This window comes from Nematolebias whitei, chromosome 4 (genome assembly GCF_014905685.2).
Source record: "Nematolebias whitei isolate Nwh7 chromosome 4, NemWhi1, whole genome shotgun sequence".
In the NCBI taxonomy this organism is placed as follows: domain Eukaryota; kingdom Metazoa; phylum Chordata; class Actinopteri; order Cyprinodontiformes; family Rivulidae; genus Nematolebias; species Nematolebias whitei.
This window is the reverse complement of record NC_056501.1, coordinates 30,154,412-30,180,616: the sequence shown is the minus strand read 5'-3', so window position 1 is coordinate 30,180,616 and position 26,205 is coordinate 30,154,412. Positions and strand designations below refer to the sequence as shown.

The 26,205-nt window shown below is 39.4% G+C and overlaps 1 protein-coding gene across 1 annotated transcript in view; it reads right to left on the bottom strand.

Moving 5' to 3' along the window:
- ablim3 (actin binding LIM protein family, member 3) overlaps positions 1–26,205 on the bottom strand; it is a 75,121-nt gene that overhangs the window by 36,859 nt on the left and 12,057 nt on the right. Inside the window, exons 2-3 of the mRNA XM_037675385.1 lie at positions 20,704–20,838; positions 4,567–4,750 (exon numbers count right to left, since the gene is read on the bottom strand). Coding sequence (XP_037531313.1) covers positions 4,567–4,750; positions 20,704–20,838 — 319 coding nt within the window. The remainder of the gene's footprint in view (positions 1–4,566; positions 4,751–20,703; positions 20,839–26,205) is intronic.

The window sequence follows — 26,205 nt, the reverse complement described above, 5'->3', positions numbered from 1 at the left end:
TCATGCTGAATGTGTACAAATTACCATACTATTTGTGTGTGTGTGTGTTCATGGGCCTGTCACTTAAAAACAATTGTTTGTTTGCTCGAAAAAATAGTAAAGGTGTGTCTCAGTTTAATTTTGCTTAATAAATGCATTTTGACAGTCGAATGAGCTGCATTTCAAAAGTCGATACACGGAAGTAATCGTGTGCACTGGTGGACTCGCTGTGCATTTTTTTTTTAATTTAACAAGATAACCACCTAAAAACAATTATTTGTTTGCTCGACATAAAATGAGTGTCTCAGTTGAACTTTAACTTAATAAATGCACTTCGATGGTCAAATCAGCTGCATTTCGCCAGCGTGGCGCAGCAAAATTAAGCTGATTTGACGGTTAGTTCAGGCGAGCTGGACAAAGGTGGCAGGCTGATTGTGTCATTAATAGCACTTTTACCTATTACGTGACACAACGGCATGCCATACTACTCGAGTGCCATCTAACGGCTGAAATTGGTAGTGTTCAATATTTTCAGTCAGAATGAATGAAAACAAACACATCTCAGCCAAAAACTGGTTTATAAATATGGGAAAAAATCCATAAATAAGTCGCTTTGGTGTATAAGTCACAGGGAATGCAAATTGTGCAAAAAAACGCGACTTATAGGGCGAAAAATACGGTATCCATTGGTTGAGCATCTAAATCTGAGTAAACCCATATTAGGGTGGCTATCACAGCTAATCAAACTTATAAACTCAAAAATGGCTATAAATCAATAGGCCAAGAGAGTTCATTAATAGAATGAAAAATCTTTGGGTGACCTATGTGGCTGCTGAGCATTGTATCAGATATTGTGTGGTTCACGGTATAAAAATAAGCAGATTTGGGTGCTCAGTCTCTGGTTACTGTTGAAGAAGAACCATCTTCTTAAGTTGATAAATCAACAACAAATCTCAGAATGCAGGCAGTATTTTGACCTAAAGTTTAATGTGGTAGTATCTACGGGTACTTAGCAACACATGATCTGAGGTGAAGATGTTGCAACATTGTAACATAAGATGACTTTAGATGAAAAACCTGGTATGAAAGGCAGTGGGTGATATGTATTCCTTCAAGAAATGCTTGTTTTTAAAAGGTACAATTGATGGTTCAAATAAAGTAATTTTACCGTTTGCATACGAAACATGTCAGGTGACCAAAGCAATTCAATTTGATTCTATTTATTTATATAGTGCCAAATCACAAGTTGTCTCAGGGCACTGTGCAAAAAAAAAAAAAAAAAAAAAACGTAGCATGTACCCACTAAAACATTTTTCATCTTTTGAGGAGTCTGAGAGTCAAAACAGTGTTGGATAAAAAGTAATAATGGACATAAATGCTGTTATTGCAGTTTACTGTCCATGAGTAGTAGGCACAAAAAAAAAACATGCTCCTGCTGGTTTAATTACTCATCGTGCTTTCAGATACTTCATATGATGCAAGAGTTAATACATATTCATAGAAGAGCACCACTCACTGATTTGTGGTGGAAAATATTTATTTGCTAGAAATATGGTCGATACAGCAGCACAAATGTAAGCGCTGCAGAAAACAGACAAACTAATCTCAGTGTTTACTGCAGCGCTGGTCATACATCAAATGTCAGCCCCACTAATTTATCTAACCGAGTGGAACATTTGAAACGAATGAAAACTCTGCCGGGAAACAAAACATTGCTCCAAATAAATGTGCTTAAAATAATAACAAAAAGAAAACCTTTCTATTATCTTAGCCCGATGTCTGTTATACTATACACTAAAAAAAAAATCCAAGACACATGTTGACTTAAATTAAAATACTGTATGTTTGCACAACATTAATATATTCAAGGTAAGTTTGTTAAATAATTCATTCTTGTTTATTGAATGTAAATCTGACAATCAAAAAGTACAATGTTGAATTATAATAGAAAGTACACATTATATATAACTTTATCTATTTAAATCAGAATTTAAGTATTTAGTCACATATATGGCTTCTCAACCTAATCAGGACAATAACACTAATGTCATGTTAGTTGTTGAATAAATGTCTGTTTCCAAGTTTGACAATATAAAGTTTGTTGTCTCGATTTGATCTGTTTTCCTTCATTCAATAGGATTAATGCAAATAACCACAAAAAATATACTTGTTCACTGACCAGGATTCCACTTTATTTCACTGCAATGACTGACTCATTTACTGTAAATTCAAAATAATCAGCCAATTAAACAATTTTTACTCAAACAAAATCCACCAGTCTGCCATATTAAAAGTATTAAATCAGCACTATTACAATGTATATAAATGAACCAAGCTCAGACATAAATACCATTACTGCTATATCTGTATGAAAAACATTTTTTTAAGTTAATTTGTGCCACTTTCCACAGAGTAAAGACCACTGAGAGGCCGTTGAGTGTAAAAAACATTGTATCAGATTTGAGAGAGAAGCGCTCTTTCACCAAATGCTCAGCAATCTCTCAGTAAGTGCTCAATGGTCTCACTAGTCTTTCACTAATCGGTCAGCAATCTCTCAACAAACACATTTTTGGTGAATATTTAGCCAACTTTGCCACGTGAAACCAGGCACTGCAGGGTCAAAGGCAACTGGAGTTCTGATTCCAGACTTTGATATTCAATGATTCTTGGACCAAATATTAGTAAGAGTTGAACATGCCTGGCTCAGTGTGTAGGTAGTTGTAGAACTCCTCGTCATGTAGTTTCAGTTTTTGCATCAGCTGGCTGTAGTTAACAAACTGTAACCTTTTCTGTTGAGTCAGCCATGTTGAACTTTCTTCTGCACTTTTGTATCTTACTCCTCACAAGTCCACGCGCTTCAGGAAGAGTGCTTGGGATTCAGAGTTTTGTTATTTACCTTCAGGAGATGTTTCTTCTTCATCAGTAGCTAATGACTGATGGAAAGGCACCAGAATCAGATCATGTTTATATTCAGAGACACACAATTTCCCACAAATTTCTCTGAAATCACATTGGTCACCTAATGCTTTTTCAGTGATCTCTCAACAAACACTCATCTCTCAAAGAAATCAGTTGGTTGTACAATACATTCTCAATGCCATCTATCTCTGGAGGAAAACCAGGTTGCTCTTGGTCTCTCAACCAAAGTTCAAGGGTGCTCAGACATCTCTGTAGCTCTCTATGAAAACTGCAGAACATTGCACTTTTGTTACATTAACAAGTGCTCAAGGATTCTTGTATTGTTTCCAGAAGAACAGCTTGTTGGCTGGTTTTGGAGACTGCTGGGCGACCTGATCATTTTGGTCACTTGCCCAAAGGTCTGTCCTGGATTAGGGCCAGGCCGGTGCATATTAATGTAATTAATGTGCAGGCCAGGCCGGTATCGGGCTTTGATGTGGTTTTACGAATCATTTGGCCCCGCCCACCCTGATTTGCTCCTCTTATGAGACATGCAGAGCTGCACTTTTCCTGTGGCTTAATTTGAACAAACTTAAAATGATGACACCTGCTGATGTGTGTCAGGTTCTTGCTCAGGTCCGCACCCTGCTCTCAGCTGGCTGCACAATAGAGCAGCGGAGGACTGTTCTCAAACCTGCTACAGTGGACGCAATATTGTTCTTACACGACAACATGTAAAACCATGTCAGTAGAACACAATAACTTCTTGACAGATTTTTAAATATATTTATCATTTTGTATTTAGGCAACTCAGGTCTAGTTCCAGCTTTATTTTCCAGGTTCATAGTCGAAGAAACGAGGCTGTCGCTGTATGATGACCCGGCACAAACTGAGCCAGCTGCATACAGTATATGCACTTTTTTATTTTGTTCATGTTTGTGCAGTTCTTATTAATATATTTTTGATCATTTTTTATTGTTCTTTATCACTCCCGTCATTGTTGCAATTCAAGATTGTGCAATATTAGTTTCCGACTTTTTTTCAGCCCTCCATGCATGCACCCATCCATTATCTTTACCCGCTATGTCTGTTATTTGTTATAAGTATTTTGTTTATTAAAGTAGCAATTAGAATAAGCATTATTGAAGAATTGAGGACTTTTCAATTTATTTTTCATGCACACACCAGTTTTATTCTGTGGTGTAGTGCGGGTGTACGTTAAATCGCTCCGTCATCAGCGACAGCATGACTCAGCTTAATTTTGCACGGCTTTCTAATATGTCTAAATTAAAAAAAAAAAAAAGCCTCGTTCTATATTTTTCCAAATAATTTTGCTCTAAAAATGGTTCATCTGTATAATAGCCTAGAGTTGATGTTTTTAGGCTATTTGTTTTACATGTTAATAGCCATTTGGTGACTTGTTAAAAGAAAAAAAAATCTTATATCTTCCTTTCGTTACTTTTTTAAAAACTATTGTGTCAAACTGATTTGCTTACAAAAGCAGTAAAAGCTTAATTTAAAAAAAATTGTTTTTTGGGGGGTTTGGCCCTCTAATTACCGTTAATCCGTTGGGTCCACGTAGGGCTCGGAATAAAAGACTAAGGGCTCAGTCCGGGCCAGATTTTTTAGGCCCGAATGGAACTCTAGTGCGTGTGGGGTGTGTGTTATGTTGTGTAAGGGATTACATACCTGCAGACACTGCAGACAAAGCACTTGGGGTGGTACGTGCGGCCCAGGGCGGAGACCACCTCTCCTGTGATAAAGCTGTTACAGCGGTCGCAGCGAGTGCCGTACAACCGCTGGTAGTCAGCCGTACAAATATACTCGCCCTTCTTCTGGAAGAAGCCAGATCGTGCCAGATCACAGTTACACACTGTGAAGGAATGAAAGCAAAAGAAATAAAGACACTTAAAGCAGTGAAAAAAAAATATTATGAATATATGCTAAAGGCTATTTTTAGTCTCCTTTTGTTTCTGTTTATCTCCACACATGGCTGCCAAGGAAGTTATTCTGTTCCAGACAGTGGCGAGCCAATTTGCTCTGATGGGAATATAATGATACAATCAGGGGGAAAAGGCATTTTGTGCAGAGCAAAGCAAAGACGGAATCCAACCACATCGCTGCATCGGCAAAAAAAACCTATGTACTTGCGTGAAAGACAGAATTGACTTGCAGTTGATGCACAAGGTGAATGCTCAGTTTGTTTGTGTATAGGCTTATTTTACACATAAAGAAGAATACGTCAGTGTGATTTGCCAACAGGTAGACAATTTTAACCACATATGAATGAATGCGATTAAAATACTTTTATTAGTTTTGACGTGGTGGATATTTAGGATTTTACAAAGGCTGAATGTTTCCCTGTTTAGAACATTCTACTTTCAGGCCTAGACATTGCTCTCTTGTAGGCTGACACTTTAATTATCTAACAGCTACAAATATGCAACTCTAAACATTATGCAATGTACAGTAGGAGCTGTGCTGGTGCAATTTGGTCACAAATTGTTGATTTACTGCAGTTTAAAATTAAGAAAGTCTGAAAGTCTTTGATCATCTCCCTACAAGGCAGAGTTCTGTCTGGACATTCTGAATTAGGATATTATGTGAATGGTATTTCAACATCAAACAGCCACTGTCTACCTAGATCTTGTTGCACAGCAAGTTGAAAAAGAACTGTGACACTGATGGCAGTGGTTGACTACATTAAGATAATGTTCTCTCTGTCACACAGCAAGAACAGCTGAGGCTCGCCCAGAGGAGGATGAAGAAAAGGTCAAGGCAAAGGCACTGACTCAGATCCCAGTTGGATATAGCTTCTGCACTGGAACAATCCCATCCACAACCCATGGGTCCAGATGTTTTGATGTCAAAGTCAGTATCAGACAGTCTGGGCTTGTTAATTTTTTTGTGTGTGTTTTTTATGATGCAATTTTTAGGCTCAGTAGGTAGAGCTGCCACTTCTCAGTCTCTATGTTTACATGGACATACTGTAAGTAATTGGATTAAATGGCCCTTCAGAATAAAAATGTGTCATAAACGCCCGTTTGTTTATTCAGCGCGATTCAAAATAATTTGTAATCAGAACGAAATGGGTGGTTTACACTGATCCATAACCCGAACGGTGTCCATGTAAACGCTTAATCTGTTAATTATTTTTTCCCGATCGTGAAAAACCGACCTGACTGCGCATGTGCGACCTATGTCATTTCCACCTGGTTAATGTTAATAATATTAGCATGTCAGGGAAGCAAAACTGGTCGGTGAGCGACACAATATTTCTACTAGAGACTTTGAAAGAGCTCAAAATGATCTGTATCACCTGTAGCTCAGTCAGGGAGTGCAGTAATGTCTCCACCGTCATTAAAACCTGGCACGGGTCCATTTTGGGAGTTCAGGTTTGTTTACATTCACCCCGGAAGTAAACCGGAAGTAGAACTTCTTCTTCTGTGTTTTTTTTTTTTTAAGGCGAGTTGACCACTCTGCGCATGCCAGTACTTCTGTTCAGAACAAAGCTCGCTGCATGTAAACGCTCGTCATGAACAGATTGTGCCCATGTAAACGATACATTTGAATGATTTAATCTGAAAACATTTCAATCTGGTCAGAGAATTTTGTGCATGTAAACATAACAGTGAGAAGGCCACCGGTGCAAATCTCGGCCTGGGGCCTTTCTGCATGTTCTCTCTGTGCATGCATGTTTTTTTTTTTCCCGGTACTCCAGTTTCCTCCCACAGACCAAAAACATGCATGTTAGGCTGATTGGTAACTCTAAATTATCCCTAGGTGTGAGTGAGAGACTGAATGGTTGTTTGTCTCATTTGTCTCTATGTGTCCCTGTGATGGACTGGAGACCTGTCCAGGGTGTCCCCCATTTCTCACACAGTCACTGCTGGATATGGGCACCAGTGACCTCATGACCCATAAAGGAAGAAGCAGGTAAAAGATAATGGATGAATGAATGGAACAAAAGTTCCTGTTTTTATTTTCCTGTGACGCTAAACTTTCATGTCACCTTTCTTTAACCAGGCTAAACACTAAGAACAAATTCTTATTTACAGTGCTGGCCTGGCAGCACCAACAGGTACTTGTAGGTCAAGGGAAAGGAAACAATCTAAAACAAACTCTATAAAATTATGTTTATTGTACAAAGAAAATTATCAATATTCTCAAATCATTCCTTCTAAGATATATACAGTTGCTAAAATAGTTGTTTTAAAACTATTTTCTAAATAAATATCACTTTTTTTGTGTGTGTGTTTTTTTTTCGGCTGCTCCTTTCTGCAGTGGTCACCACAGCAAGCAAATGCAAGAAACACCTGACAACTGTTTCTTAACACTTGGCATTTGTGTTTGCACTTTTTTCAACAGTATTACTGAAGCTGGTGCCGATCTTTGGCAGCCATTAGGCAAAAGGCAAAGTACACCCTGGTCAGTTCACAAAGTTCATTAAACATATGGACAAATAGACAGTTTATAGACACATATAGACAAACATTAGTGACAATTTAAATTTAACAATTGGCCTAACATGCATGGTTTTTGTCATATTGTATTGTATGATATATTTTGCAACTGGGGTGGTGCAACTGGTAGAGCTGCTGCCTCTCAGCGAGCAGGTCCCTGGTTCAAACCCCGGCCCAGGGGCCTTTCTGGGTGGAGTTTGCATGTTCTCTCCGTGCATGCGTGGGTTTTCTCCGGGTGCTCCGATTTCCTCCCACAGACCAAAAACATGCATGTTAGGCTGATTGGTAACTCTAAATTGTCCCTAGGTGTGAATGAGAGAGTGAATGGTTGTTTGTCTCGTTTGTCTCTATGTGTCCCTGTGATGGACTGGAGACCTGTCCAGGGTGTACCCCGTCCCTCACACAGTGATTGCTGGACATGGGCACTGGCGACCCCGTGACCCAAAATGGAATAAGCGGGTAAAGATAATGGATGGATGGATATTGCAACTGATCTTTCAGTCCAGAAAAAAATAGCTTAAAATGCTAAATTATTTCTAAAAGTTTAAAGTGTTGTTCAACATGTCCAGCAAACTTAGATGCCTACAGATAAACATGATTTCTGTTCAGGGTAAATAGGAAATCAGTTTCAAAGCGTTAAAATGTTGCCACGTCTTTGTAGCTAACCCATCATGAGATGATCGAAGAAACGGATCATATTAGAAATTGTATTATTATTATTATTATTTATTTATTTTAATTAATTTATTTATTTTTACAATTAAGCAGTTTAACTGCTTTACAAAAAAACTAAAACTTGGGATTTTATGAGCGTTAAAACATATTTTTATAACAATTTAAATAAACTGAAAGGGAAAAAAACTGCTGCTGTAAAATTTCAGGCTGAGTTGGACAATGGAAAGCAACACCTGTGAAAGACTTCCACTAAACTAATTGTAATGGTGTAGGGGCAGGGCAGCCGAATCGGGACCCCAAGTTCCCGGGTTCGATGCCCGGCCATTGCACATCTCGTGGTGTCTCTGAGCAGGACACCTTATTCCCAGTTGCTCCCCGGGCGCTTTCCATAGCTGCCCACAGCTCCACCTGGTGGTGGATGGATTAAATGCAGAGAGCCAATTTCACCATCGTATGGGAACATACAATGATGATGATAAATAACACATTATAAGAATTAAAAAAATTCTGCCAATAATATATATTGCTTATGAGAAAATTAAGAAAATAATTGCTGCACCAACCTGAGCCAACCAGTTCTCAGTGGCAGGCAGACAGGTTCATAGAGAACCCCCCCCACCACCACCACCACCACACACACACACACACACACAGATGCAGGCACACAAACCCTTCAAAGGGCATGCTTTTAATCTCAAGCTGTTTATGAGAAGATCGTTTCAACTTAATGGTGTAATAAAAGATCAATGGGACCTCACTTAAAAACAAAACAGTCTCAGCTCCATTGGGAGGACACAAACACATAAATCCATTGGTGATCAGATGGCACCGAACAGATGCAGCGTAAGGATGACGAAAAGGAACATAATGTACAGAAAGGTGAGATGATCAAGGATCTTCAGGTCGTAACTTTAGGAAAAAGGGTCAGCAGAACTGCAGAAGAGAAAACTAGAGCTCCATCAGTCTATAAAAATGTGTGTGTGCATGTGCCAACCACATTTCCAAAACCACAGAATAAAGGCACAGAGCTTGAAAACGTGCTCCTACAGCATTTTGTATCAGCTTTAGACGCTCACCAGAAACCCAAATCATAGGCTATTCAAACCATTCATCAGAAACCAGAACGAGAGGGAAAATATTTCCACATCTTTAAACTTATTCCCTTACAAGTGTCTTGGAAAAAACATTATTTGAAAAAAAAAAAAGAAGCTGAATTTAAATTCCACCAAATCATTTTTACTAATCTTTTAATTCTCTCTTTTTTAACCACCTTTTCTCACACTCAAAATGATTTGCTTCTCAATTTCATTTCAGATTGGTTTAAAATTGAGCAACATATGCTCATTTAGTTGGATGTATTATGTGCATTAACACAGATACAGTACCTGACCAATCACAGCTGACAAATGCATATATTTAAACTGGATTGGATGGGCTGACTGGATGAATCACCAGTTGGCTAAACACAATTTTCCTCTCTCTGGATGGTGGGATGGATAGATAGTGTTGTTTATGGGATGGTTGTAGTGAAGTGGTTTTTCCCTGGAGAATGTTTTTGACCAGGCTGGAGGTGTTCAGATATACGTATACATACCAAATATATAATAAATGCTGTACGGGGATGTAATTCAAGGACTAATGAAGTTTAAACAAATGAAAAATATTTTATGGCAGGAATTTCTGCAACTTGTGAATCGTTCGTGACTTAAAATTGCAAGAAAGCAGACAAAATTTTCGATGCGGTCCTCCTGAATTTAAAATGTTTCTGACCAAGCAGTCTGCGTGCCATGCACTGCGTGGCTAGTTTTTCTTTTTTTTTTTTTTTTTTTTTAATCATGGCTTATTTTTCTATGCACAACTTGTAGAACTGTATTCCTTGTCAGGCATTGCATTTTGCTGCCGTCTTTAAAATGCCTTTGACACTTTTGTGATGTTTTTGAAAAAAAAAAAAAAAAAATTTATAAAGAAATGTTCGGAATATGTTCACAAATTTTAAGCAAAAATGGTATATGCCTTGGGAATACAAGGAACTTGCAGACTTTTGGGAATGTTTCAAAACTTTTCGGAGAGCCTCACAAATGGCATTACTCAATATGTGTCAATCCACTGAGATACTAACTTAAGTAATGCTAATCTTGGCCAAAGCTGAAACTCATGCAGCTATGGACAGACGGATGGATGAATCGATGTCCAGAGGAACATCCAGAGATGATGTAAAACCAACTTTTACATGTTTTTTTTTAAACCACTAAACTTTTAGTCCTTCCTAATAGGGTCTTTGCTTTTGAAAGCCAACTTACTGTATCAGCAGGCTCTTTACTTTTGAAGGTTGTTTTTTTTTCCCTTCAGTTTAGCCATAACCATCAAGCAGAGGTTTTAAAATGTATCCCTGCACATGCTGCTTGCAGACATATTGGGGTGGAGCAGGGACTCTGGTGTCTGTGCTCCTGCAGTGCTGGGACTGTGCTTGGCTCAAAGAAGAAAGCTTTTGGGTACAACCACACAACCATCACCACATGGTGTGGACTGCCACCCATAAAAACAGCAGCCCGAGTCAGTCTGGTCTGTGTTACGGTCCTGTCAATGTGATTTATACTTAAGAGAATGTGCACCCAGTTTCTGTTCAAAATTATGGTTATATAAAAATACTCCAGTTAATAAAATAAAAAATATACATTTTTATATATATATTCATTATGCATTGACAGTTAGGTTTGTGTTATATAAAACTGGACATAATCAGCGTTGTAGAACTATACATGAAAGGGTGCGTTTCATTTCTTGTAAATAGCTCGTTTCTTGGTAGTCCAGGAAGTTAGCACCTAGAGATTATAAATCTGGTGATTAGAAGTTAGCATGTAGACAGCTGTGGCCATTAGAACTGCGCTGATTGGACATCCACAGGGGGTCTGCCAGTATTTATCTCCAGCCAGCAGATGCAATTAAAATTCACTTCTCAAAGTCGGCGCAGGCCGGAACCCCCCCCCCCCCCCCAAAAAAAATACTCCTGACACCCCCGCCCACGCATCCCCTTCTCTTTCTATCTTTCCATTTCAAGACAGCTTCCAAATCTTTGTGGCTTAGAACACAAGCTCTCCACTTTATCTCAATTTGCGCCCTCAGTTTCTTCCCTGTCAGGGCTACACCTCAATGCAACCTCGCCATTCTTTCATAGAAGTCTCGCTCTCCTTGAGTCTCCCCAAGTCTCTGTGTGACACTTCATGGACATGCTTTGTACATTACATAAAAGAAGCCCCGCTTTTCAATCTTACTGTTGTAACACAGCTCTCAACATTATACTTGTGTTCAAAGCTTTATCAGAGTAAGGGGTAAAGTATTTAGCAAAGAGGCTTTGTAGCTTATGTATGAGGGCAGTAGCAGGTCACATCAAGGAAAGTACTCTGCCTTATTCACCTCCACATTTTAGCAACAAACATGGCCAGAGCTCCTTTAGCCCTCTTCTTGTGCCCCCACTTCTTAGACTTGCTGAAAAGGAGGAAACACTTCAAGAGTAAATAACATCTTTGCTCAAGTTGCGCCAAGTCACAGGGTGAAGAAGTGGTCAGATCGACAGGCAGAAGAAAGAAACAAAAGTCAGCCAAACTGGCAGCTTTGTGAGGAACTGAGCTTTCAGCCAAAAAACACTAGCCGGCTTACAGAGACACATGTTCTATCATGCTGATCTTTAGAGGTTACTTTTTCCCAGTGTTTAGCAAATGAAAAAAATTGTCCGCATCAAAAATGTCCAAATTTTCAAAGTGACTGTCACGGAAGAAAAAAAAAAAAGATTTGCAAATGATCACGGGTAGATTTAATCAAATTTAATACCAAGCTTTGGAGAACAGCCAGACCCAGAGTCAATACATTTCAAGTTCAGAACTTATTCCTGTCTTGTCCGGTCAGAGTTTCTGACCCCTTCTGGCTACCTGGAATGAAAAAGTTAGTTTTATCAAAACTCATCAGGGGGCCTCTTACCCCACCCCTTGTGCCCTGCCCCAGTGTTTTCCAAAACCAAATACAGGCGGCTACTAGTCTCATAGAAAAAAAAAAAAACAATCTTCAAAGTTCCTTGATGAGCATCTCCAACCAGATGCTACTGGCACCAAAGAATTGTAATATCATTCACAATGATCTTAAAGTAATAAAAGGATTGTGGGTGGCTGTGGATGAGTGGATAGAGCAGTCATCCTCCAATACAAGAGTTGGGGGTTCGATTCCACCAGTAGTCACATGCCAAAGTGTCCCAAGACACTGAACCCCTCAGTGCTTCTGATGTGTGTCCCATCGGTGTATGAATGTGATAAAGCTCTGATTATTCTTTGTATGAATGGGTAAATGAGGCATTTACAAGAGAGACCTGTTCCAGACAGAACGTATAAAGTACATACAACTATAACAATACTGTACTAGAATTGAAAGTATTATTATGAAAATACTGTCACAAATCCAAACAAGGTGCCAGTATTATATGTGGCATTCAGATGGCTCCCCAGTATCTAAAAGCTAAAATGCTCAAGTCTTCATTAAATGTCTGATGAGCGTGGATATCTGTCCCCAGATTTGTTGTCATCTCAACAAGCTTTTTATTTGACATTGCTGGTAGTTTACTACTGAATACACCGAAGGGAATATTTCAAACATTTGAAATATTTAATAAATTTAATTTATTTAATAAATAAATTTAATTGTAATAAAAATAATATTTTGTAAATTGCTAGCACTATATATAGAAAATTAATTTTATTTAGTTGTTTTTCATATACTTCAACCTTGGACCAAAGTGTTGGACTGAGTGACTGAACCATCAAGTGCATAAATGGCTTTAAACAAACAGTAAAAAAAGGGTGAGTTATTTTTTTGAATGTCCAGAGGACCAGATTGAACTTTTTTGGATTTTTCTACCTGGATTATTGAGCATGCATCAGGATAGGGTGAGTTATTGTTGAATACATGTTCAGAAGGAGTCGGAGGTGGAATGCTTAAAGCTAGCAGGAAAATCTCATGCATGAGAGGCAGGTTTTCCATCATATTTTGGCTGCCACAAATGATGGACAGATGGCTGCATGGAGGAGTCTCTTCAAAACAGCAGTCCAGACCTTCAGCCTTTAACCTTCTGAGGGCTGATATAAGACCGAGCGGAGGGGAGATTAGACAAGAGTAAAATCACAAACACAAAATGAAAACCCTACAACTGAAGGAACTGCATTGGAAACGCTTCATTTGGTGGTTTTCAGACCATTTTATTTACTCAATACAGCAGAACTTGCACAGAAATCACTTTCTTCCTGAGCCAGACTTTATCTCACCGTAGCATCTTCAAAACATTGGAACATGCAAACACATGCAAACACGTCCAGGTGATTTTTAGTCATGGGGTGTCAGTCTATATAAACCCCTTAAGGATTGTGACGCTTGGGAGACACAAGCAAAAAAAAAATTCCCCGTCATCTCTGCTGAATCCAAAGGAGTCGCTGGGGGAAAGAACTGCTTTCCCGTCGCGCTCCTTTTTCCCTCTGCCGGAACCTCTCCCTAGCAACCGCACTTTGGCGTGGTGATTGGACCAGTGTACCAGGGGTTGCTATAGCTACAGGAAGCTCCCCTTCCCTGTAACCCCCTCTGTTTTTTCTGTGTTTCTCTGTCTGTTTCTCCTCGTAAACCTTTTTCTCTTTTACCCTTTATTTGTTTCTATTTTTCTTTTTCTATTTCCACCTTGCCTTGAAAGAGCGATGGTGGCACAGTACAGTAGGTTGTTGTTAATAACACTGAGACCGAAAGACGGCAAATAATGCATCCAGAGGGAGAATGAACTGAATGAAAACAGTCTGCAGAAAAAGGGTAAGATAATTTGCAGCTTTATAAAAGCCCTGGTGAGAATACCAGCATAAAATGAACATTAGCAGAGCAGTCAAGGATTTATCTAACTGTACATGTGCAATGTACTGTACATGTACTATTCCCTACAGCACTACTTTATAGGAGAAATCTATTTTGACTCTAAAAATAAGTAACTGAAGCAAAAGCCTTATAGTTTATGTGCCAATTTGTTTGTCTCTACTGCTTTCTCTGCTCGTATACTGTACTTACCACATACAAGCAGGGAACATTGCACATTTGCTTAATAGAAGCATTTACAACTTTTATGTCTTTAGCATGCGATTTATATATATAAACAGCTTTGTGCATTAAAAAAAACAGACCCCATTCTGTTTGCTGGAATCTAAGAGTGCAAATTACACTGTAAAGACCGGATAAAATGTGGTCACTATGTCATTGGAGCACTACGCACGAGTCAGCCAATACGCTTGTAACACAACACCATGTTGTCCGTACTCCACAGCCCGTTGCTACACTTAGAAGAGCTATGGGATCACACATATCCCACATACACAGCCCTCACTGCCTTTCCTTTGTCTGGACTGGAAGCGTCTGGCTTCTGTCTTGAGCATTTTCCAGACTTTCCTTCTTGAGCTGATTGCGTGGCTGCCTCTTCATGCTATAATCAGCTGCAGTGTAATGGGTTCAAATGAGAGGTTAAATGCACATGATTAGTGATGTGCTCCTGCGATGACTAATGCATGAGAGAGGAATTATGATAATGTGGCTGACAGACAGTTATATGGCTTCACAGAGGGAGGATAAGATGATAGATGACTTGGTTGTGTATACTTTTACAAGCAGAGAAAGTGGATGAGCATAATCCTGAGAGAGAATGGCTGTTTAAATGTATATTTTGAATTTTGAAGTTTTTTTTGTGGAACAGACATAAATACATATTAACTTACCTATTGTTAGATTGTCTTTAGAGCAATAGAGTTTATGTTTAACAGGACTGACAAACTAGCGTCTAGTCCAAATACAGCTAAGACCAAAACAGATTGATTACACCTTAAAACAACTCAAGCCTACATAATTTTAGAGGCTAAAGTGAATATGCTAATTTATAAATTTGCATCACATTACAGAGATATTTAGTTACTTGTGTGGTTATTTACAAGTGCAAAATGCAGCAACAGCTGCTAGGTAAGATTTCTGCAAAAAATAAAAATCTAACGTGAAAGTGATGTGAATGTTTAAACATGTTCCTTTAGATACTGGATATTTTTTAATGTTTGCAAAATCCACTTTGGTAGCAGATCCACGTGCACCATGATGACAAGCTAATAGTGGTCATGACTGGTACGTGGTACGGTTTTCCAAGCAGACTCATTAGCAAAGTCTGTTTAGCCATTTAGCCGTTTTAAAACACTTTCCCATTCTTCAAAAATTTAAAGAGGCTCTTGCAACTTTTAGGTAAACTTTTAAATCACCATCAAATTTGCATTATATTTTGGTGCAAGTAAAAGAAAAATCGTCACAGGTGGCACCAGAAATGCTACAGCTGCTGCTTTTATTTGAATTTGCAAATAAGTATACATTTCTGTGTAAATAATGCAACACTGACAACGGTGTATGGTTTGTAAAGTAGCATGTGCATAATTTGGTTTGGTATTTTGGCGATTAAGTTGTTTTTGGATAGCTGCATTTCACTTTGGCCTTTACTGCATTCACACTAGCCTTTTTCTTTTCAGTTCTGTCAGACATAAACTTTATTTCTTGGAAATGAGGCCATTTAAAAAGCTATCTACAACAGGCAAGATATTAAATATTCAAAACTTGTTCACAGAAACCCATTTCAAAATGCCTGAAAAATAACGTTTTGATAACTGAAAGATCACCAACTTTTTGTCTTTTGTGAAAATCATCGAAGAAGCAAAAGAGAGGAAACATAATGATTCACTGTCATAGTTTTAATTTTGGTTTTACAGTAGGTTTGAGTATTACTGGTGAAAATCATTAAATTGATTCCAGCAGCTGAGTCTATGGGAATGAAAAATGCACAGCCAAGAACAAAATCAGATGTTAAACCCATCTAAATCACAACATTTATGAACATGTGTAACACATGAGGCACATGGCTGTTGGCCAATGGTATACAGTTCATTTATAAGATTTCATATTGCACATTCCACACACTAATGTCATTCAGTCCCAAGATGAGAAATCGATTTCCTGCTAGGATGATAATTATCAGGAAAGACACAAAAAAAATTAGAAAAAGAGCTTTCAAAATGCATCAGAGGGACCTGAACAACATAAAGTCCTACTACTGCAATCTGAATTTGTTTAGTGAGATCAAACAAAAACAAAATTGATATAAACTATTCATAGTTGAGACTGCTAACCAACATTATAGACAATAAACTGAGTTTATGAGGTTCAAAACATAAAAATACAACAACAACAAAAAAACATGCAGCATGTTTGTGTAGGGGGGGGGGGGCTTTAAACACTGAACAATAAAGGCTTTAAGAAAAAACTGCTGGTTGTGCAGAAGCCCACACCAGTGGACACACTATGTGAAAGGTTATGGCAGTACAATAGCACCCCATCTACATGGGACAAGAAGAACTCTCTGGAAACCAACAAAGTCCATGCTCAATAATCCAGGTATACAATCAAACATTTTTCAGTCAGGTCATCTGGACAGTTTATTTTGTTGTGCTGAAACGTTTCACCTTCCATCCAGAAGGCTTCATCAGTCAAGGAAACACACAACACAAAACTGATTCTTCCCCCAACAGCTTACTCAAAAGTGGAACAAACCAGTTATGTTGGTGCTAAGATGGTCTCTTTGGCACACACCCTCTTCCAGTGCTGGCCCTCTTCCTCGTCGACTGGTTTGTTCCACTTTGGAGTAAGCTGTTGGGGGAAGAATCAGTTTTGTGTTGTGTGTTTCCTTGACTGATGAAGCCTTCTGGATGGAAGGTGAAATGTTTCAGCACAAAAAAGAAACCGGCCAGATGACCTGACTGAAAAATGTTGAACTCTCTGGGAAAGGAAAGGTGAGATTTGTCTGATCGGTGCAATAATCTGAAGTGTTCAGACAGTTTTCCATGCTGCCATAAGTATGAGAAAGAAAAACAGAAAGAAACCAGCGTGAAAGTGGTGATGTAATGTTTGGGTGATACAAACAAAACCCCCCTCCCCCCTCTTCTTGTCTTTCCTGCTCGCTTTTGGAGCCCCCACTTTCCTTTTTTTTTTCCCCCCTCTGGGGCACACAATCGAGCTGTCCAATTGGTTATTAGCACCTTAGAGATGCTGAGAATATCCACCAACCAGGGCCTAGGTGCCCCTTCACACCATTACCACAGCAACCCCTCACAACCAGAGCGAGCGTGCACACGAGTGTTAATGTGCACACCTATATACACAAGCCAGTTCATATGTGAGCTTCTGCTAGCAGCTTGACTTTTCATGTGTGTGACAGTTACACGAGGAGAACAAGTAACAGCAATCCTCCAGTGAATAGCCTTTTGTGAGTTCATGAACTGCAGAACGTGACAGGAGTCGTGTAGTTCAGGCTGTAATAAACAAGCTTCTTTTCTTCAAGTTCTGCCATAAAATATTCCTCTGCAGTCATCATGAGTATTAGCAGAAGAGACTGTTTTATCTTCATTTGAACATCTCAGTAACATGTTTGTTCTTTTTTTTATTTCATATCATAAAAATACACCCCATGACTGTTGCTGCAGGCTGTGCAGCTGCACGACAACTTAACATTTCTTCGGTTATTTCTGCCACTGATTTGCACACACGCATACACACACACACACATATATATATATATATATATATATATATATAAAGGAGGCTTATTAACCAAATTCAGTATTTTGCATAAAATTCCAGAAAAAAATCACCTTTTACAGGAAATCCAGTAAATCTTGCTTTTATTGACTAGGAGTCCATCCATCCATTCATTATCTTTACCCGGTTCTTTCTTGTTGGGTCGCAGGGTTCACTGGTGCCCATATCCAGCTACCACTGTGTGAGAGGTGGGGGACACCCTGGACAGGTCTCTGGTCCATCACAGGGACACATAGAGACAAACAACCATTCACTCTCTCACTCACACCTAGAGACAATCTAGTCACCAATCAGTCTAACATGCATGTTTTTGGTCTGTGGGAAGAAACAGGAGCACTCGGAGAAAACCCATGCATGCACTTAGAGAACATGCAAATTCCACCCAGAAAGGCCCCCGGACCAGGATTTGGATCAGGGTAACCTGCTCACTGAGAGGCAGCAGGTCTACCAACTGCACCACCGTGCTGCCTGACTAGAAGAGTCATTTCTCAAAATTTTGAATGAAACATTAAATGCAGCTTCAAATAATTTTAGCATTAGCTTTGCAACAGTACATACAGCTGTGGTCAGATATTTGCATACGCTCATCTCAGGCTTGAATGTCATAAAAATTTGGGGTTTTAAAATATTTATTTGAATTGTTCTTTTTCTGAGGTGGAATCATTATGCAACATACAAATTCAATGATTTTGGAAAACAAAAATAGTGTGCACAAGCTTGACTTTATGTGGATTTTTGACTCAAGTACATACACCAATATCTGGTTGATGTCTTTTGCACGTTGCATCACTGTCCTATAAGTGAGGGGGTCGGACTCTTAAGAAATGTGCCATGCAGCTAGCAGATATTTTCTGTTTTCTTTTTAACAAGTATCTCCAAACCTTTAGGGCCCCACAGCTCTAAGACTCTGTTACTGTTCCAATCCCAGAAACCAAGACTGCCCAGTCAGTGGACAACTTCAGGCCTGTTGCTCTGACTTCATTAGTTATAAAGTCATTCGAAAAACGGGTCCAGAAGACCCTCTTGTCAAAAGTTAAGGATCATTTGGACCCACTTCAATTTGCTTTTCGTTCATGTAGAGGAGTGGAGGACGCAACAGGAACTCTTAAATATGATTTTAGGACACCTTGAAGGTACAAAAACATTTGTAAGATTGCTTCTTATTGACTTTCATTTGCTTTTAACTGTATTCAGTCCCACATTTTAGTAGAGACATTACAATATCTGTACGGTCTCGACTCTGGCCTCATCTGTTGGTTTGTGGACTGTTTAACTGTTCGGTCTCAGCAGGTGAGGGTCAACGGGGTTCTCTCTCATGTCCTTCTGTCCTCTACTCGTTCCCCTCAGGGCTGCATTCTTTCACCTCCTTTATTCATTTTATATATAAACAATTGTCGCAGCCATTTCCCACAGCGTGACATTTTAAAGTTTGCTGATGACTCTGTCATCCTGTCCCTTCTGAGCAGTGATGACCCAGACCGCAGGCCTCTGGTCGGGGACTTCAATGAATGGTGCGAGTTTTCCTTTTTAAAGCTAAATGTTTCTAAGACAAAGGAGATGGTCACTGATTTTAGAAAAGACTCTTCAGTTGCCACTCCTGTGGTCATTAATGGTGAAGCTGTTGAGGTGGTGCAACAATATAAATATCTGGGAACTGTTCTTGATGACATTTGTTGGTTTGGACTTTTGACATGTAAAAACAGAAACAAACTCTCGGGGATTGTCAGGATGTGCAGCAAAACTGCTGGCATAGTTCTACAGAACCTCACTGACCAACACAAGGTGAGGTCAGTGAACAAGACCAGGATGATTCTGGCAGATCCTGATCACCCACTCCATGATGAGTTCAGGTTGCTTCCATCTGGACGGAGGTATCTGCTGCCCAGATGTAGGACAAACAGACTGACCTCATTCATTCCAGTAGCAATCAGGCGTCTCAACGAACAATGATGATTTCTGTACTGTTATTTTAATGTCTTAATGTCTTGTCTAGTATGGATGTTTTATACCTACTGACTGTGATACTGACTGCCCTTCAGGGATAATAAAAATTCTTGAACTTGAACTATAAGAAGACCCATCTCTGTTCAAAATGTAATCCTCTAGCAGTTGATTTAAGGTGAAATTGAAGACTTTGGAGGTAGCTCTACTCTCTTACTCATCCTACCACTACGTACAATACACCAGTAACAGTGGCAGCAAAAAAGCCCCACTGCATGATGCTACACCACCATGCAGGGCAGTTTATACAGTGTTTTTAGGTCATACTAACTCATAATCAAGATGTAATCATACTTTTTGTGATTCTGGCCAAATATCTCAATATTTGTCTTATCTTTCAAAACTCAATTCTTCTTTATAAAAAAATCATTGAAAATATATTTTGTATAAGTATTTCACATAGGGAAGCATAACGGTTTAAATCAATCATTAAAAGTCAAAACCCAAGATGCCATTCATGTCTATAATGAAAAGTATTCCTGTTGCAACAGGCTCTGTGTTTATATCACTACTGTATGTATTATAGATTATCTGTGCCTGTCACATTAGTACTGCAAAACTATTTGTGTCAGTATCATTAAGCCACTGTGTGCAACTCAAAGAAAATCCTCTTCAAGCAGCCAGGACCATAACAAGCTGCCTTACCAGGAGCCCTTCTACCCCACAAGGCAGCTCTGATCCATTCCAATCCCCACTGTGGGCTAATAGTAGCACCCAGCATGCTAACAAACAGACATGGGTCTTACAGTGTATCCGTCAAAGTATGAGTGTGTACCTTGGGGCTGAGGGTGTGACCATAAAAAATGCACTACTCCAGCCTACAAATGGCTAAACTCCTATCTTACACAAAACAGCTTTAGCAAGATTTATGGCCCTGACATTCCAGGTGAGGGCCATGTAATACAACACCCATTTGTACAACTACTACAGTTCTTTTTTTTTCCTGCTGCTCTTACACTTGCTGGGCTGTGTTCCTGTGATCGAGGTATCCATTTCTTACCGGTGCAGGTGAAGCACTTGACGTGAAAGTGAGTCTCTTGAACTCTAACCACTTCGCCCTTGCATGCTTCCCGACATCGCTGGCATCGGATTGGCTCAGAGCTCCTCTCAGTGCGCGCGGAACCTTGTTGATAAGCTACAAAACACAAAAAGACACATTTTTATTCATTTAGTCATGTTAAACCAAATAATATGTTCAAAAGTCTTTTCTGTTTATGATCATTGTGCTAATTTATGTAATTCCATTTTTCCGTCCATCTAATGCTGTTGATTTTGAAGTCTGTGACGTTGCAGGGCCTCACTCTTTCTTTGCATGAATTTTGGATATGTTCCAAAATTTCAAGATAAATTTTATTTTGAAAATAGATGCAAACATTTCTGGAACCCATCTGAAATCTGTCTCTAATTATAAGGTGCTAGAGCACAATTTTTACTCCAGCAATTGTAGTCCAGTAAGATATTGGCTTAACACTAAAAGAGAAGGAAGTTGTCCTAGCTAAAACTTAAAAACAATAAGCAAATAAACAAACAAACATGGGCACAGACTGAACAGAAGCAGAACTCATTAGATATTGCCTGTTTGTCATGATCAGGCAACAGGTTTAAGAGTGAAACTTAAAACATACCTCTCCCTAGCAACACTTTACTGCTCCTCATGAATGATTTCAACTTTTGGATATTTCTGGGTCTTAACGGGAGTTAAAGCTCAGTAAGGACGGGATGGGAAGTCTGAGAGTGTCATCATTGTATGTTCCCATACAATGGCGAAATTAGTTCTCTGCATTTAACCCGTCACACTTGAGATACACCCAGGTGGAGAAGTGGGCAGCTATGTTTGTATGTGCCCAGGGAGCAATTAGGGATTAGGTGTCTTGCTCAGAGACACCATGACATGTGGGAATGGGAGTCGAACCACACTTTTCTGGTCTCAGGTCGGCTGCTCTAACTCTACCCCATCTTGCCCCCAGTAAGCACCCTAATCAGATTCCTGGACCACCTGAGTTGTTTCCTTTTGCTGTAGAAGAGCAGTGATTTTATGTGAAGCTCACCCTGGATGACGGAGTTCCTCATCGTATCTTTCATCCTGAGCCCAGACACCATACAAAGAAACACCATTTCAGCCAATTGTTTCCAGGATTTTGTTCTTTGGGTCATGAGCCATAGCTTATGGCAATAAGTGAGTGCTGAAATGTGGACAGAGAAATAAAACCGGAGCTTTGCATTTAAGCTCAATGCTTTATTCACCACAACAGACTAGAGCAACACCCCCATTACTGCAGAAGAGGCCTGTTGATCTATCTACTGCTCTATCTTACCATCAGTTGCAAACAAGACTCCCAGATACTTGAACTCTTTCTGTTGAGGAATACATGGCCCCAGCCTGAAAAAAAAAACATTTAACCTGAGTCTATTTGAGAATCGTGGCCTTCAACTTAAAGGATCACTAATTATTAATACAAAATGGCGAGAATTTTTCAGCAGTCAGTCTTGTTTATGAGATATACTGTTTCAAGAATGGCTCATTGGCATTGAACATTCAAATCTAAATTTATTTTAGCGTCAAGCTTAATAAAGGTGCCTTCCATTACTAAAATGCTCTAAATGTGTTCATGTGTTGGTCCAAAACTGTGGCCTAACTGCACAACAGTCTGCCGTTTCCATGATAAGATCTGTCTGTAGCACTCGCTCTGAAGCTGTGAGGTCTGACGCCTATAAGCTGGGTAAATTCCAGACTTTCTCTCCAGCCGTCTCCATTTTTCACACACTCATACACACATGCTGCAGTGCCACTTAAGAAGGCGGAAGGATCTCCTTACCTCATTATGCATTAGCTTACAAGTCTGACTCCTATGAGCTCACAAGATATTTCACACAATCAGGAAAGCAAGCTCTCACAAAATGCCTAGATGAATAAATGCCATCACAATTTTTAAAAAGCCTTTAATGCATTTCACTTTCATTTGAAGTAAATAGACTTCTCTTAGGCTATTAGACTCTTAAAGGACCATTAGTGTACTATGTTGTATATGTTGTAGTAAGGTTTACAATTTTCTGTTTGTACTTGACTCTGTGCCAAAATAACTTGATAACAGTTTTTATCACCATCTGTGCACAAGTGGTTCAATAATGGAAGTATAACCAGCTGGAATGACAACCTAAATAACTAATTGAATAACTTTCAGTCAAAGCATCACTATCATATGGGCTGGCACAACAAAGCAGCTGATTTAATTTAATTTAATTTAATGAATCCCACAGGGCAACACGGTGGCACAGTCAGCAGAGCTGCCTTCTCTCAGCGAGAAGGTGGCCGGATCGTATCCCGGCCAGGGAGACATTCTGGGTGGAGTTTGCATGATCTCTCGGTGCATGTGTGGGTTTTCTCTGGGTACTCCGGTTTCCTCCGACAGACCAAAAACATACGTTAGGCTGATTGGTAATTCTAAATCGTCCCTAGGTGTGAGTGAGAGAGTGAATGGTTGTTTGTCTCGTTTGGCTCTATGTGTCCCTGTGATGGACTGGAGACCTGTCCAGGGTGTACCCCGCCTCTCGCATATGACTGATGGATATGGGCACCCATGACCCGAAATGGAAAAAGTGAGTAAAGATAATGGATGGATGAATCCCAAAGTACTTGTATGATCTAAAGCCTGAGGACTTCTTGCATTTCTGAGTTTGAAAGCATTGTTTTTTCTGAAACAAGCAAGGTCTTGTCCGAAAAAGACCCTGTCTGGATGGAAGCATATGTTTTTCTAAAACCTGTATTCATTCATTCATTAACCTTTATTTAAACAGATAAATCATATTGAGTCTCAAAGATTCATTTACAAGTGCAACCTGTTTGGACAGACAATAAAAGTGGTAAACTGGACTCATGTTGGAATTGGAGGCGAAAAAATTCCTATCAGACTTTTTTTTCCTGCCTGAGAAAAAAACCTCTGATATTAAAAAACACCTCTCACAACCAGCACATAGTGACGTAGACATTCTGCAGAGGGGGATGACGAGAGTGGTGAGCATGTTCATAGATGCTCTCGAGGGCACTGTAAGAGTTCTGATAAGGATAGAATAATCAGTCAATGTCCTCTGGTGAGATCCATAAACATTCTTGAGGTATGTTGAGGAATGGCCAAGAATAATGATTATGAGAATCCAAGAGTCCTGAAATGATGACAAGTTTATTCAGCTGGTTTCTTCTGGTTATCAGTTGGAAATTCCTCATGGAGGGGGTGGTGAACATCAGATCACATGTTCTCCAGGCGTATTCAGATAAGATGGCCTTCAGGGCCAGCCAAGGGAGCCAAATTCAGATAAACACACAGTTGTTTTGGGGACAGGCAGAACTTAATGACATCTACCTTGAATCTGTGTTGGTCCACTCGGTTCTGAAATGTCCAAATTACATCGCCACACCAAAAGAACATGCCTGAGTAAAATCCCCAAGATCTGATTCATTCTGCCCAAAGCATTTGAGTCTGGGTACTCGAGACACGAACCAAGCCATCATAAAGGCAAGCAGCGTGATCGGGTCCAAATTTGCTGCCGACGACTTCCTTGATTGATTGATAAAACCAGCAACCAGCCAAATCCAAAAACCAGGAACCAGTTATCAAAAATCCAATTAAATATGCGTACTTAATATCCACAAATGGCAGCAGAGATAGACACATCATCAAGTCTTCCAAGTCAATGAGATATCCAGCTGCGTGCGTGCCAACAGGGCAAATCGGCTCGCCTAAAGCCTGTCTTCTATTCGAAGAAATGTTGTAAATTGAGTTGAGGGACCAACTGATAAAAACAAGTCCATAATTATTGTTCAGAAGAAATGCAAGAGAGTCTCACAATCAGTTTCACAGACAAACAGAGCAGCAAAGCAAAGCGGAGAGGGAGGAGAGAAGCGTCCGATCTTGGCAAGAGCAAGTGGTGAAGTGTATGTATGTACTGTTTTTTGTATAAATGCAGTATAGTATTTGTACTTTTGCAGCAGAACAAGCAGGTAAACAGGAATACAACAAAGATCTGTGTCAGGAAGTCCACTTTTTCCTCTTAATGAATTTAATTTATTAAGAATATTCCTTTATTCATTTGTGTGTCTGAACATTTGTAGTCACAGTTATACCAACTGTGATTAAATCATTTCAAAATGTAAAGAATATTTGCAATGACCGTACAGTATTTTGAGTTTGTATTATATCACTACAGGAAACTATTTAACTAAAGGCATCACACAGTCAGTGTGCTTACAGCTGTAATACAGAGGGAAATAACTCATCTTTTTTTTTTTAACTTAATTAATAATGACGTGTTCATTTTAGAGCTTGTTACAGAGGATAAAGAAATACTTTCTGCATTTCCTACACAATATTTTGTATTGCTGAGTTTGTTCTGGGTGACGTGTGTCACAATGTGGTCACAGTTTGGAATGTAACAGGTTAAAAGGTGCATAAATCTGATGCAGTTTGTGATTTTCTGTGCTGGTTTGTATTACCATGATGTCCTGACAAACAAGCTGCAAGTAATAAGAAGCAACATTGTATTCTGAGAGCAAATGTGTGTGGGAAAAATGTATGCATAACTGTGGTTGTTATTTTCCTGCTCAGATGCTCAGGACACAAGTGTGAGTGCTAGAAAGTGCAACAATGGTTCCCACGTTATATCTCCCACAATCCATCTCTGGAAGTTCATTGTTTCACTCACAATGCTGGCAGCATGGCAGCACCGCTGGGAGCAACTACCCTGCCTGATAAGTGCTTGGCTACTAATTCACTTCCTTTGTGCATGTTTATTTATTTATTTACTTTTTGCTTCTTGTAAAACTAAATGAGCTACAGTAATCCCATCAGGTGTGAATGTGAGATAATGGAAGCTAATAGTTGTGAATCTATTGGAAACACACACAGGACATTCATTTACTCTGCTGACCTCCAGATATCGGGCTAAACAAGCTTAAACACATTTTAACATCCTGTGAGTTCAATCCCAGTCAGCCTCAGTTATGGAAAAGGATCAACAACAAACCTGACAAAGGTACGAGATAATAGCCATAAACATATACTGAAAGTACTGATAAATATTAAAGGTCTAGCATTTACTGAAGATTGCACATTGCCTTTTGTGACAGAGTGCTACATTTATATAACCTTAAGTTAAGAACGGATGGTGTTAAAGCTGTTTTTGTCAAACCTTAAATTAGATGCAAGCTCAGTATTCTGAGTTCTCATGAGATGTGATGCTGCTTGTGTGAGGATGAGTCTCAGCAACTACCAAGCCAAATTTTAGCTCAATATATGTTGAACAGATTTAGTTAGAACCATTTTTGGGTGGACTAAGGTCTATTAACACCCCCCCCCCCCCACACACACACACACACACATGGGAAGAAATGTCTCTTTTTTTGTCATTGGTGGTGGGCTGTAACTGATGAATTTGTACGGTGGCTGACGGGTGCAAAACAACTGCAAACAGTGAAATCAGCTGCAAACAGTGAAATCAGCTGCAAACA